Source organism: Mesoplodon bidens (genome assembly GCF_964165515.1).
Source record: "Mesoplodon bidens genome assembly, chromosome: 11".
Taxonomy (NCBI): Eukaryota; Metazoa; Chordata; class Mammalia; order Artiodactyla; family Ziphiidae; genus Mesoplodon; species Mesoplodon bidens.
In genome coordinates, this window is record NC_138167.1 from 96,668,360 (window position 1) to 96,683,736 (window position 15,377).

At 44.2% G+C, this 15,377-nt stretch overlaps 1 protein-coding gene across 1 annotated transcript in view; it reads right to left on the reverse strand.

Moving 5' to 3' along the window:
• Nucleotides 1-9,397: 9,397 nt before the first annotated feature.
• The window catches only part of SYT1 (synaptotagmin 1), a 369,815-nt gene continuing 363,835 nt past the window's right edge, over nt 9,398-15,377 (reverse strand). Inside the window, exons 8-9 of the mRNA XM_081249771.1 lie at nt 15,170-15,303; nt 9,398-10,418 (exon numbers count right to left, since the gene is read on the reverse strand). Coding sequence (XP_081105897.1) covers nt 10,212-10,418; nt 15,170-15,303 — 341 coding nt within the window. The 3' untranslated portion in view covers nt 9,398-10,211. The remainder of the gene's footprint in view (nt 10,419-15,169; nt 15,304-15,377) is intronic.

Here is a 15,377-nt window from a genome sequence, read left to right on the forward strand (position 1 = left end):
GACCTAGAGACAATGAAGGAACGAGACATGGGGCTCTCTGGAGAATGACTGCTGAAGTAGAGGGAACAGCAAGTGCAGCAGGTGCAAAGGCCCTGAGGTGGGAGCATGTTTGGCATGCCTGAGGAACAGCAAGGAGGCAAGTACAGATGAGTGGTGTAAGCCAACCAGAGAGTGGTAAGTGATGAGGTCAAAGCAGTAGCTGGGGTCCAGACCATGCAGGGTCTTGTGGAACATGGTAAGGAATTCAGTTTTTCTTTCAACTGAGATGGAAAATCGTTGGAGAACTTTAAGATGAGAAATGATGGGATCTGTGTGTTTTAACATGATAACTTTGGCTGCCCTATTAAAAATAAACTGAAAGGGAGAAGGATGAAATTAGAGAGGCAAGTTATGGGGCTGTTGAGTTAACCACGGTGAAAGACAAGGGTGGCTTGGGTCAGGTGGGAGGGTACCGAGAACGAGCAGAAACTGGATGTATTTCACAGGTAGAAGTGACAGAACTTGCTGATATATTGGATGTGGGTCAGGAAACAAACAGGGGAGTCCATGTTACCTTTGAGGTTTGGGGCCTTACTGAGATGGGGGAAAACTATATGAGCAGCAGGGTGGGATGGAGAGTGGGATCCGTGCTGGGGAAGAACAGGGTTCAGACTGAGACATATTACATTTGAGAGGCTATCAGGCGTCCAAGTGAGACATTAAGTAGGTAGTTGGATATATGAGACTACAGTTCAGGGATGAGGTCTGGACTGAAGATAAAAATGTTGGAGTCATCGGTGCGTAAATAGCATTAAAGTCATTAGGCAGGATGAGATCGCCCAGGATGCGTATGGAAAGGGAAGGCTGAGCCCTGAGCCTGAGCCACTGCAAAGTTTTTAGCACCATTATTGAGTTGATTTATAAATTTTGACAAATCTCTTGATCTCTGTGTTTCTCAATTTCTAATATCATATTGTCCAATGAAAATATAATGTGAGCCACAAAAGAAGGCTACATAGGTAACTTAAAATATTTTAGTAGGCACATTAAGAAAAGTTAAAAAATTGAAATTAATAGTTTTAATAATATTTAAATAACGCAGTGTGATAGGGAGATTAATGGCCCCAAGGATGTGCAAGATCCCTGAAATGTGAATATGTTTGTTACATGGAAAAGGGATTATTTTATTTTATTTTTTTTGCGGTACACGGGCCTCTCACTGTTGTGGTCTCTCCCATTGCGGAGCACAGACTCCGGACGCGCAGGCTCAGTGGCCACGGCTCACGGGCCCAGCTGCTCCGCGGCACGTGGGATCTTCCCGGACCGGGGCACGAACCTGTGCCCCCTGCATCAGCAGGCGGACCCCCCAACCACTGCACCACCAGGGAAGCCCATGGTGAAGGGATTTTGTGATGTGATTAAGGTTAAGGACCTTGGGATGAGGCGAGTATGTTGAATTATCCAGGTGGGCCCAGTTTAATCATGAGTCCTTGAAAATGGAGAACGTTTCCCTGACTGTGGTCAGAGAGATGGGAAGAAGGAGGGTGGGTAAGAGAGGAGATACTGCTACATGGAGCAAGGGGGCCACCAGCCAAGGAATGTGGGCAACCACTACAAGCTGGAAAAGGCAAGGATATGGCCTCTCACTTAGAGCCTCCAGAAGAAATGCAGCTCTGCCACAGCGTCGATTTTAGCCCGATGAGACCCATTTCTCCCAAGGACACCAGTCAGGTTGGATTAGGGCCCACCCTAATGGCTCATTTGAACGTAATCACCTCTTTAAATCTATATCTCCAAATACAGCCACATTCTGACTGGGAGTTAGGGCTTCAACATATGAATTTTGGGGAGGACACAGTTCGGTCCATAACTGGACCCCACTTCAGTCCAGTCTGCCTGAGACTCCCAACCAAAGAACTAGCACTTATTTCAGAGTAAGTATTGAAGAAATATGTAGAGATGGTATATCTCTTCCTACAGAGCTCCTGGTGAAGTAAGAGAATCTTTTCATGGTAAAAATGCCGGCTTGGGTGATGGGTCCTGGGGGTTGGGAGGCAAAAGAGGCCATGTGGCTTCTTCCTGGCCATGGGACACATGCAGGGATCATCCCGGCTAGAGGTAAAGCCAGAGTTAATGAGTCACTCAGCCTGTAAATTACTGTCCCGAGCCTGTCTAATTTGGGTCACCTGAGTCTGAGTTCCGGCTCTGAGAAAACAGCAGTGCAGATTTTAGGGAAATGTAAGAAAATGAGGCAACGGTGACACTGACAGGAAATTAGTCAGGGACCGATTGTCCCATTCCTTTATATAATTTATAAATCATCTGACGGTCTCACATTTGCTGGAGGAAGCCGTGCTTTAATATTCTGAAATATGTTCATTTTCCCTTGAATTACAAAAAAAATCTTCAATATGTTCAAGGAAAATGGTGAGTCTTTCAGGCATCATTACTCTAAAGATTATGGTTGTTTGCCTAACGGTCGGAGGCATGTGGGGCTTGTGGGTGGCTGGAAGAACACGGCACTAAGGAACTAAGCCTGAGAACCTAGGCTGTGCCTCACAGAGACAGTGCATTGCGAACACAATGTCACATCTCTCTCCTCCCCCAAATTGCCTGAGTGTCTCCACAGCATTCCTTCCCTTCCCACGTCACTCACCAACCTGCCAGATTGTGTCAGGGAACTTCAGGTGCAGGGGACAGCATGAGTGAAGGTGTGAGCCGGAAGAGCACGCGGATTTGTTCAGAGAATTGTGTAGCTGGGATATGGGGCGGGGCCGGCAGAGGGGCGTGGTTAATATCTGGAGACAGCTTTGAATGCCACGCTGAAGAGTTTAAATTTAAGTCTACAGGGAAGAGGAAACAGGAGGGGTTTTTTTTTTTCTTTTTTTTTTTTTTTTTTGCGGTACACGGGCCTCTCACTGTTGTGGCCTCTCCCGTTGCAGAGCACAGGCTCCGGACGCGCAGGCTCAGCGGCCATGGCTCACGGGCCGAGCTGCTCCGCGGCATGTGGGATCTTCCCGGACCGGGGCACGAACCCGTGTCCCCTGCATCGGCAGGCGGACTCTCAACCACTGCGCCACCAGGGAAACCCTTTCTTTCTTTTTTAAAAAAAATATATTTTATTTGTTTTTGGCTGTGTTGGGTCTTTGTTGCTGTGCACAGGCTTTCTCTAGTTGTGGTGAGCGGGGACTACTCTTTGTTGCGGTGTGCGGGCTTCTCATTGCAGTGGCTTCTCTTGTTGCAGAGCACGGGCTCTAGGCGCGTGGGCTTCAGTAGTTGTGGCATGCGGGCTCAGTAGTTGTGGCTCATGGGCTCTAGAGCACAGGCTCAGTAGATGTGGTGCACAGGCCTAGTTTCTCCACGGCATGTGGGATCTTCCCGGACCAGGGCCCGAACCTGTGTCCGCTCATTGGCAGGCAGATTCTTAACCACTGAGCCACCAGGGAAGGCCCAGGGGAGGTTTTTAAGAAGCAGAGTGATGTGACTTGAAGCTAGTCTGCAAACTACAGCCATTTGTACCTGTATGGTCTGTGAACTACAAGAGGTTTTTACATTTTTAGTATATGTGCTGCCGAAGCAACTGCAGAGGGTTTTACATCTTTAAAGGGTTGGAAAGCAGGGAGGGATGGAGGATTGTCAGACAGCCAGAAGAAGAGAAGATGCCACAGAGAACATAGTGCCCACAAAGCTCCCAAAAAGCTTTTTTTTTTTTTTTTTTGCGGTACGCGGGCCTCTCACTGTTGTGGCCTCTCCCGGTGCGGAGCACATGCTCCGGACGTGCAGGCTCAGCATCCATGGCTCACGGGCCCAGCTGCTCTGCGGCATGTGGGATCTTCCCAGACCGGGGCACGAACCCGTGTCCCCTGCCTCGGCAGGCGGACTCTCAACCACTGCGCCACCAGGGAAGCCCTGTCTCTGTCTCTGTCTCCCTCTCCCTCCCCTGGATCCCTTTCCCTCCCTCTCTTTTTCTCCTTAACCCAGGCAATTGGGTTCCTTCCACAGGCAACTCAAAAAATCCTGCCTATAAAGGATGTCACCTCTTTGCTTCACTCCCAGGCCAGAGGAGGTAGGAACGTGACCGAAGTAAAGCGGACAGCTGAGAAGGAAGTCAGCCCTGACTTGTTCAGTACAAAATCCTTTTTAACCTGTGTGTGCTCTGGCGAGGGCAAGTCCATTTTGCACAGGGAAGAAGCCTTTGCTGGCAAGATGGTTACTGTTTTAGAAGAAGGAGGAGTGTGGGAACTTTGGGGATATGTATTGGTCGGGGAGGGGGAAGGAATCAGTGTGGCTGAAGTGCAGGCTTTAAAATGCAGGTAACTTACAGGCAGCCTCAGAACTTAGATCACACAGAAACGATCAGCAGGTTTGCATGGTGCTTTTATTACTGCTCCCTCTTGATGGTTCCTCCAGCATAATTATTATTCTGTAAGCTTTGGAAAATTTCTTTGTACATTTAGTATCAGGCTATTTCTCATTTTTATTTTCCTGCTTTTTTTACCTTCTTATTCCAAAGTCACCGTCTGACTGTTTTACAGTAAAGATTTGTGTGCAGCTTAAATCAGTTGCTACACATCAAAGAGTCCTGTGCATATGTAATAAAGTTGTGTTGCAGGGAGTGGGTAACGGCAATCATGGTTGGAATTTTCAAATCTGTATTAGTCAACTCTCTGTATAAATGGAAGACTGTGATTTCTTGCACCTGTTTCATCAGGTGTGGCTTGGATAGGAACACCAGAATCCTACAGGGAAGAAACCAGAGCATTTAGAAAGTCTATGCAGCTGCTAAAAGTTTCCTAATGTTATGGACTGAATGTTTATGTCCCCCTGAAATTCTTATGTTGAAATCCTAACACTTAAAGTGATTGTATTAGAAGGTGGCATGGGGGGCTTTGGGAGTGATTAGGTTACAAGGGTGAAACTCTCATGGATGGGATTGTGCCCTGATAAAAGAGACCCCAGAGACAGCTCACTTGTCCCTTCCCCCGTGTGAGGACACAGCAAGAAGACTACCTCCCACCAGACACTCAGTCTGCTGGTGGCCTGATCCTGGACTTCCCAGCCTTCAGAACTGTGAGAAATAAATATATGTTGTTTAAATCACCCCGTCTACGGTGTTCTTGTTTATAGCAGCCTGAGTGGACTGAGACACCTAAAGTATTGGTCATTTGCCTGCTTTTTCTCCACCCTCATTCCCACCTTTCTGTGCCGGCTATGTACGCAGTGGCCGGCTCTAAGACCCAGCAGGCTATTTCCCGGACTCCCTCCCCAGCTGACTCTGATTAGGTTATGCTGGTGGGAGGCCCAGGTTGAGCTAGAAGGGAGGAGAGGCGGACAAGGCGTTCTCTTCCTGTTTCCGCCGACTGTTGGCTTTCCTCTAGCAAGAGTGAACTGCTGCTACTGGAGAGGGTCTTCTGGCGGTTCCAGGACCTTCAACGGGGAGCCTCTTTGTTGGTCCCAACACCAGCACCCGAGACCCTTTGGTGGTTCCATGCTGATTCCCGCTGGTTCTGGCCCCTCCGCTATGGTTCTGGGCTGCGTTAACGTCTCCTCTCCATTTTGTTTTTCCAGCCTTAGGGGTGGTGTTATGGGCTCAGTTACGCCCCACCCCCAATTTATATGCTGAAGTCCTAACCCCCTAATACCTCAGAATGTGACTGTATTTGGAGATAGGGTGCTTAAAGAGGTAATTAAGTGTAAATGAGGTCATTAGGGTGGACCCTAATCCAATATAACTCATGTCCTTATAAGAAGAGGAGGTTCGGCTTCCCTGGTGGCGCAGTGGTTGAGAGTCCGCCTGCCGATGCAGGGGACACGGGTTCGTGCCCCGGTCCAGGAAGATCCCACGTGCCGCAGAGCAGCTGGGCCCGTGAGCCATGGCCGCTGAGCCTGCATGTCTGGAGCCTGTGCTCCGCAACGGGAGAGGCCACAACAGTGAGAGGCCCGCGTACCGCAAAAAAAAAAAAAAAAAAAAAAGCTGCTGAAGGGAGTAAGATATAGGCAGCTATCTGAGACCTTATCATGAGTAAAACCTTAAGCCTTGTTACATGAGATAAATGTTGCCACAATCTTGCCCACTCATGGACTTGGATAACTCCTACCAGTTCCTTTAGGATTTCCCTCTGGTACTGTATTCTCTAGAAATCTTCCCTTCCTATCTCTTCCCCCAAAGACGGGGATCCCAGGGTACAGATTCCGAGCAGGAGTCTTTTTGCGGTACGTGGGCCTCTCACTGTTGCGGCCTCTCCCGTTGCGGAGCACAGGCTCCGGACGCACAGGCTCAGCGGCCATGGCTCACGGGCCCAGCCGCTCCGCGGCATAAGGGATCCCCCCGGACCGGGGCACGAACCTGTGTCCCCTGCATCGGCAGGCGGACTCTCAACCACTGCGCCACCAGGGAAGCCCCGAGGAGGGGTCTTATTGGCGAGCGCCCTTGGGAGCGCCGCCCGTGAAGGAGTGAGGACTACTGACGGGGCAGACGGAGAAGTCGAACGGCACTGCGGTCGCACAAGCACCGTCAACTAACCCGCTCGGCCGTGACGGCGCAAGAGGTCCACCGTGGGCCACGGAATGTGAGCCGCAGCCCCTGGGAGGACGCGTGACCTCGGGTAAGGCAGTCTCCTCGGCAGAGGGCAGAGGGACAGGGCTGTGAGCTGTCGGCAGGCAAGGCTTCTAGCAGCTTCTAGGTGCTGAAGGGAATGAGGGTGGCACACCGTCGTGTCCACTGGGATTGGTCTGGTGAAAGTTCTCAGGGACTCGGGGTACCTCATAGCATCTTGGGGTACCGCATTTACATGTCCGCCTGAGACGGTGGGCTCTTTGGGACCAGGTGAATCTTATTACATCACTTGTTGTATCTCCATCACCCAGGAAAAACACGGTACACAGCAGGCACCTGATACATATTGCATTTAGTGGGGGAAAGATGTTTACTTGTTTTACCTAGTAATTGTGGTAGGCAGGGAAGTTAATGTGTCATGCTCTCCTTTGAAAACTGGCTTTAAAGTATCTTATTTTTAGTTCCATTCTGGAGGGGCTTATGGGACTCAGACTCTAGAGTATGAAAATCCTGGAGGACACATTTTGGGCAAAGCAGGAAGCCTGGAAGTGTGCCTGGTGAACTCATCATAAACGGGAACAGGGAGACACATGTTGAGAAAGACGTGCCCAGGAACACTGGTCAGGAATGGCCAACTGCTCTCTGGGCGTTGTTTTCCCTCCAGCCATTCTGTCTTCATAGACATGACTCAGAGGTTGGCATTCAGTGCAAGCTTTTGTTCAGCTGCCCCTGCTTCCAGCAGGCTCCAAAGTCAATAGGCAATGGACTCCCCACCAGAGTCAGGTAAGAAAAAGGGTGGAAAGGCAGCAACATCAACAGGAAATAAAACATTTTTATTGAATATCTGTGTAATATGGTAAGTCATTTTTAACAACAATCAGAAAACTCCTGTGGAATTCACTACACGAAATGAAACAAAATTTAAACTACCTCATCAAAAATGAAGGTAAAATACAGCTAAGGAGTTGACTCGCGGGCCACGAGCCATATGGCAGAAGAAAACACCCCAACATTTCTACAAGATACAGAGAAAACCCACACAGAGAAGCACTCAAGCAGGCAGTAAATATACACAAAGGCAACTAGGATCTTTCTAGAGCATCAGATTCTAATACTTTACACAGCTTTGTCAGAAAGGTACATGTGGCTTATTGGAGGATGAATCTTGGTCTTAAAGCAGGTTCGGTCACTGACTTGTGACAGGTGGCGTAGTACCAACTAATTCTATCGTGACAATATCCCATGTCTGGCAGTGTTGCAAGAGAATGCATTCATCGTGCTTTAATGCAAGAAATGATGTGTATTCGGCAGCTTGAACCTGCTTGTTTCGAAATGTTTGTTTCAGCGCGAACAACTTAAAATTGAAATATGGTGAAATCAAATGTCAGTTTCTGGTATTCAAGGAATTTTTAAAAGTCAATCAACTCCCTGTCTTTGGTAGGGTCTGATCTTTTAAGTTGGAAGGAGTCTCATTTGAATCTTCTGTTCAAACTGGTATTTAATCTCACATCGTGACTTGTGCATTTTCTATTATCTACCTTTTGAAAAAAGTATGGACCATCCGTGGAAGAGGGAGATGGTATTCTCCCTTTGTCCTCCAGGTCTATCCCAGTTCTAAGGAGTTTGCTACGACTGGGCTGAAAGGCCAAAGGGCTTGTCTCTTCTTTGATGAGGAAAGAACAGACAGGAATTGTAGTTTTATCAGGAAACAGCCAACCCCATATCTGAAGCTTCCCATCAGCCCTTTTTGAATCCTCTTTGCAGTTGTAAAAGCCATGGTGCGATATCTGAAAGTCTGAACGTGAGGCTAATGCTTAGTTTTCCTTCATTTTGTTTTGGTATTTTTGGAGACAAAACTTTCACTTCAGAGCATCACTACTCTCTGTGGCCTGCGAGTGAAAAGGGTCACAGAGGTGAGTGGGAGAAAAGGCTACATGCAGTGTGAGATCATGGGCTGCCTTTCGGCAAAGTGGTGGTCTAACACAGTGGGGAAAAATATGGAATATTGCACAGTGCTTGACAAAATGCTGTGTGTTCCACCCCATGCTTTGTATCTTTCTTGTCCTATGCATAGCTTTTCAGTGCTGAATTGGTCCTTTGTAATGAGAACGGTTTGTGCTACACACACCTTGGGCAGTGCAGTAGGAGGGAATGGCAGTATTGGTACAATATCACTACGGAATAGATTGAGTGCTATCCACTGAGGAAACTACATTACATGTCTAAGCACACAGGGCAGTCACAGTGTTACACAGAGCAGTCCTTTAAGACTCCTATGGAATGACTAGTAGCTTTGTAATAGTGCCATTTACTACATCATAACACTGAAAACATTGAAAAACTCCTCCTAAATCAAGCATCTAGTATACATAAGAGGTTGCTTCAGTTTTCTAGAACTTGTTCTTGGTTTTGTTTCACCTTTTTTTAAAGGACAAATTAAAACTTATTTACGTAAAAAGAGCATATAAAAAGGTCACTAGCTGTCTGTTTTGGCTTAATGGAAGTGCATTTAGAACTATGGCTAATTGTTTTATTTTTTCCTCTTTTGATGGGATTACAATACTGTCTGCTTACCACAAAGTAATTTTGTGTCATAAGCACAGATTGCTGTGTTAAAAATATTCTGCATTCCTTCTAATCTGGTTTTGTATCATAAAATATTTTGTTACAAAGTCTGATGTGCACACCTTCTGAAGTTATGGTAGGTATGAAATCTGGAACAGAATTCACAGGATGCACATTTTGTATAAAGGTGTTAACAGAGAGCTACTTTTTTCTTTTTAAATTGTCAGGCAGTATTTCAGAAATGCTGACTTCTTCTCTCCTCAGCTTCTTTCCCACCCACCCCATCCCCAAACAAATGCACGCGTCCACACACGGAACACCATCATGTCATTACTCTGTATGCAGTAATGTGAAATCATTGACCCCTGTTCAGTTGCTTCCTCGAATGTAAGAGTGAAGCATGACTTGAACTCTGTAGATATGTACAGACAGATGCTATTCTGGTTTGTAGCTATACTTCCTGGAGGTCAGGCTGGATGCTGCTCAGATCATGCTAATTTGCCTGTGAAGAAATTCTCCAAAATTGGATTCATCCACCAAATAGGTGGTGTCAGCGTATCTTGGTGCTCATATGATTCAATAGAAAGCTCAGGTTTAAGTTGTCCTTTAAGAGGTCAGTTTCACTGTACTAGTGCCTTACACGTTGATATTTTTGCTGGAATGCAGACTATACTATATTTACCATATAATATATTATCAGCTCTCCTATATCTCAGTCAATTTACATAGTTTAAAATAGAACATCTTATTAAAAACATCTAGATATACACAGATTAGGAAACGCTTACAACATACAAATACACAAACTAGAAATAAATCTTTAGCATACTGGTATATACAACGGTGTGATACAATAAATAATTTCAGTCATGCTCTATCTACACATCATATTGCTTAAAAGAAGAGTAGATTTGGAGGGCAGTGGTATGACGAAGGGCTTGGGGGCTCTCTACGTTTAAATCTGTGCAAATTAAAACAGGATTTGAAGTACCACTGAATTGTGTTAGGAGTGCATGGCTGGAAAAATGAAAGGACCCATATTACTGAGGTATTTACAGATACTGGCTAAAGAGCACTATGTGGGCCAATGCAGAAAGGCTTCTTCTTCCCTTTACTTCTTGACGGCCAGCATGGCGTCCACTTCCTCCTCTACCTGTAGGGTGTGCCACTGGGCGATGGGTCGCCGGGGATTGGCCAGCATGTCTGACCAGTGCCGCAGCTCTGCCCCGGTGCTGTTGTAGCCCACGAAGACTTTGCCGATGGCATCGTTCTTCCCGATCTTGTCATAGTCCAAAACAGTGACCACCACTTGCACTTTCTGAAAGAGGACACAAAATAAACGTGAATCATCCGGCTCTAGAGAGAAAGCCCTGCTACCAAGCTTCCTTGAGATCAAAGCAGTTGGAAAGAAGACCCAATGTCCAAACACCAGGACAAGGAGGAAAATGACCTGAACATGAAAACCCGAGTCCAGTCCCTGCCATTATTACATCATCATCATCTTCTTCAGCATCTTCAAAATACTCAGTAAACGTTAATTTTGGCACAATTCTAAGTCTTTCATGGAACTACTCGGTTACAATAGATCCTGTTAACATTGACATGATAGAGATAAGATGCTGAAGCTCAGAGAAGTTAAATCACGTGCCTGAAGTCATATAAGAAATGAGTGGTTTGGTTTCTGGAGTCCATGTTATAAAATACCATGCCCGGCTGCCCATGTCAACTTGTATTCATTTTTTTTAAAGTCTTTATTGAATTTGTTACAGTATTGCTTCTGTTTTGGTTTTTTGGCCGCGAGGCATGTGGGATTGTAGCTCCCCGACCAGGGATCGAACCCGCACCTCCTGCATTGGAAGGCAAAGTCTTAACCACTGGACCACCAGGGAAGTCCCCTGTATTCACCTTTAAATCCAGTTGTTTCCATTGTTTCATTAGCAAAATTTCTGGCATTAGTTCTCAGATCATTTTTTTTGGTTACAATTTTCAAAGCAACCATGTATTGCAATCCTATTTCAGGTGGGAAGAGCCAGCATAGTTTTACATAAAACTAATACAGAATTTCAGCTAATCACATGATTATTGTGAGTTTAAAGTGTGACAACAGACTGAAAGTCTTAAAAAAGTAGTAATTAACTAAAGATAATTTTTCTCATTCATAAATTCTCTCAATAAGCATTTATTAAGTAACTGTGTATCCAGCATTGACATCAAATGGAATAACCCTTTAGGCCAACCAAGGTTTACTCCAGTGATTCCATTAGGTTGTGAGGGTTTATTTAATGCCTTACTTTTTTGAACTGGTGAAAGCAAACCCATACCATTTTGACACGAAAGAAACACTTTTTAAAAGTATGTTTTAGTTCTTCCTAAGTAATGAATTTGCTTAGTCAAAATAGGCAATGGCTCCAATCTAGAAACCAAGGGAAAAGATAAAGGAAAAATTTAGAATAAAGTAGAATGTGTAGCACTTGGTGGCCAGAGTCAAAAGAAGCAGAAAATGTAATGATGGAAGCCAGGGCCAGATGAAGATCCTGCCCAGTTGTGGCCCTTTACTGGGCTTTGTACTCTGAGGACTGCATTATTGACGAATGTGCTGAGAGATGTCACCAACATACAGCTTCAGATCAGAGAAAATGATCACTTCTGAAGGTGGAATTTAGAATGTCAAACGCAACACACGGGCAGTAAAGGAAACAAATGTCCACCTTTCCTTGTGCAGCCTTGGATTGATTCCATTATCAAGGGAATTACCTACTCACTGGATGGCATTCGAAACCAAGAACAGAATCACCTTGGTTCTGAGCACCTTTCCCAAGCGAATTCATCTGGATGCAGTCGTATTGCAAGGAATGAGGGACAGGGACAGTCGGGTCGTCATGCACAAAAGTAACAAGGATTTTGGAGGTTGGAGTGAATAGTTAGAGTGAATTTTGATTCTTTCACCTAGGAATGTATTGATTAGTAGCAATCAAGGCAAAATATCCTTATAAAGGCCTTGGGCTAATTTTTTCAGCTGCATATGTAGTCTGTACATTTTTTGGTGGGGGTTGGTTTGCAACCTTTTCATATGCTTTTGGACATCAGCATATTTTGCTTCTCTCAATGTATTTCATATGGATAGAGACAGATAGAAAGACAGACAATCGTATAACCTCAGGGTAAATAAAACCTAAGCCCCTATTATAGCATGTTAAATGCTCAATTATTTTCTCTAGGGAAATGCAAAGACTAGGATAGCAGCCTATTGGGGAAAAGAAGAAAGAAAAGAACACATTGACTTTAGGAGCGGTGAGGAAGGGATGCCGTCAAAGGCATGCTCATTATTTCCATGTGTCATGGACTCTGTATTGGGCTGAGGTTCTCTCTGTCCTGACAAAATGTTATCTTCTCTGAAAGCCTGCCCCAGAAACCCAGCATACATCTTGTTTTTAATGTGCTTCATGTTCAGTATACTTGCATTTGCTGGAATTTATAGTTGAAAAGGGACATGTATTTCTTTTTTTAAAGGTATAGAATTGTAGCTCAAAGGAGAAGATTTACAATAGGAATTTTCATCTCAATGTCCTGCCTCATATTGTTTTGTGGAATTAAAACACAAAGTGCCAGGAGGTGTTAGTTTCCATAGGAATAATGTCTCAGAACTCAAAAAAGAGTTCACTGAATAAGTATTGCAAAATAAATTGTTGGAGAAATTGGGTGTCTTAGGTTGCCAGTGGGTCCAAAGCAGTGAGCTCACTGGTTCAGGCTAGTAAACAAGTGACTGGGGACAGGGAATCAGTGTCTTCTGCAACGTCATTTACTTATATAACAGCTATTGAAAGTAAATAAATATGTACAATCGGCTACCATGTGAAAATGTATATAAGAAAGGTTATATAAAAGCCATGAACTAATGTGAGGATGGTGGGATTACTGATGATTTAAAAAACTGCCTTATATTATACAGTAGCTACTAGCCACATGTAGCTGTTTAAACTTAAATAAATTAAAATTAAAGTTCCTTGTTTACACTAGTGGCTGAGGTGCTCATGACCTACCTATGGCTGGTGGCTACCCTACTGGACAATACCGATGACATTTCCATCCTTACAGAGTTCTGTTGGATAGTGCTGATTTACACATTGGTTTTTTTTTTTTTTTGCGGTACGCGGGCCTCTCACTGTTGTGGCCTCTCCCATTGCAGAGCACAGGCTCCGGATGCGCAGGCTCAGCGGCCATGGCTCACGGGCCCAGCTGCTTCGCGGCATGTGGGATCTTCCCAGACCGGGGCACGAACCCATGTCCCCTGCATCGGCAGGCGGCCTCTCAACCACTGTGCCACCAGGGAAGCCCCTACATATTGTTTTAATCTTATTGTGAGATTCATTTTCTAATACATAAAATGTTAATTTGAATAAAAGACAACATTAGCATCGTGAGTAAGAATGATGGGAACCATTTACTGGGTGTCTGTATGTGCTCAGCACCGTTCCAAATGCTTTTACATGCATAGTCTCACTTTGACATGCATTCTGTTATTATTCCTATTTTATATATGAGATAATTCTAAGCCTCAGTTTCCTTATATGTATATAAAACTGGGGTAATAATGGTACCTTGCTTCTAAGGTTATTGTAAGGATTAAATGAGATTATGCAGGTAAAGTGCTTACCTTGGGCCTAGGTACAAAATAAATACACAATAAATGTAGCTATTATATTAGCTTTCTTCATGGAATAAAGGTGTGATTCATTCCTAAGGTACTGTATTTTAAGACTAGGTTAAAAACAAAAATATGCAACCAAAGAATATTTGCTGCACTTTGTTATTCTGGACCATTAGAAGGTTCCAAGCTGTAGTTTTGATGCCTACCCTTCATCTCTCCTTCAAGTCATGAGCAAACTTCTATAGGACTGAAAAGATAGACCCACATCAGTTTTTTTATAAAGTGTAAAAATAGTGTTGCTTTAAGAAATTTGACTCTCTGATACCCATTAAAGATTAGCAAGAATAGGGCTTCCCTGGTAGCGCAGTGGTTGGGAATCTGCCTGCCAATGGAAATCCGCCTGCCAATGCAGGGGACATTGTTTCGAGCCCTGGTCCAGGAAATTCCCACATGCCGCGGGGCAATTAAGTCTGCCAGCCACAACTACTGAAGCCCGTGCTCCGCAAAAAGAGAAGCCACTGCAGTGAGAAGCCCGAGCACCGCAAGGAAGTGTAGCCCCTGCTCTCGGCAACTGGAGAAAGCCCACGCACAGCAACGAAGACCCAACGCAGCCATAAATAAATAAATATTTAAAAAAAAACACATTAGCAAGAATAGCCCATAATTAATGGATGCGAACTTTGGATCCAATAGCCTAACTATGAATATAAAGTAAGAAAACCTAAAAATATTTAAGAATGAGTAAATAATAAGATCATATGCTATCATTGTGTCTACATGTAGCATCCTATTTTGAACATGTTAACCACAAGGTCTTTTAATAGGATAATTCCTATCATAACAGATATTATCTAGCAAATTAAGGTTCTGTCTTTACAAAAATAACCATCCATTCCAACTCAGAAACAGGAAGCTGAATTTAAACAATGAAAAATACAACTTAGCCTAATTTTTCTACTATTAATTATTTTTTAATAGTGAAAGATTAAAGATGCTGCATATTTAGCATCAACCAAAATATTTCCTTTATCACTACTTTTTTATTTTTTGCTACAAAGAGGTGATAATGAGAATTACATATTGTGGCCTGGGAGTAGAGAGTGAACGCTTATTTTCTCTTGACCTTTAACCTTTGTGGATGTACTGTTTGAATTAGTTGAGTGGTTCTGTCGGTGTTCTTTTTCCTACTTTATTTCTGCTCAACAGAATGACAGCTGTTTTTGGCTGATGAATCAGCACATCTTGTGCTGTATATTTTATCATTTCCCTCTTGGTGTAGTTTGAGCATTAAATGTGCACGGAATAAGAATAGCAGTTCTAATGGAGGCATATGCACTGATAATTCACAAGATCTATGTGTTTAATTTATGTGACCTGAAGAAATGACATTGAATGGGAAGAAAAAATATGTTTGACCTTACCTGGATTTGCTCGAAGGGTACTTCAAAGCTGAATGACTCATTGTAGTAGGGGTTAAGTGTGTTCTTTTTAATCGTTGTCTTTTTCTTCTTCAGCCTCTTGCCATTCTGCATCAGATGAATCTTCACATAAGGATCTGAAAAACAGAAACAAAAACTTTAGGAAATCAGAGACATATTTTTATATTATAATTTAGCTTATAAAAAGTCC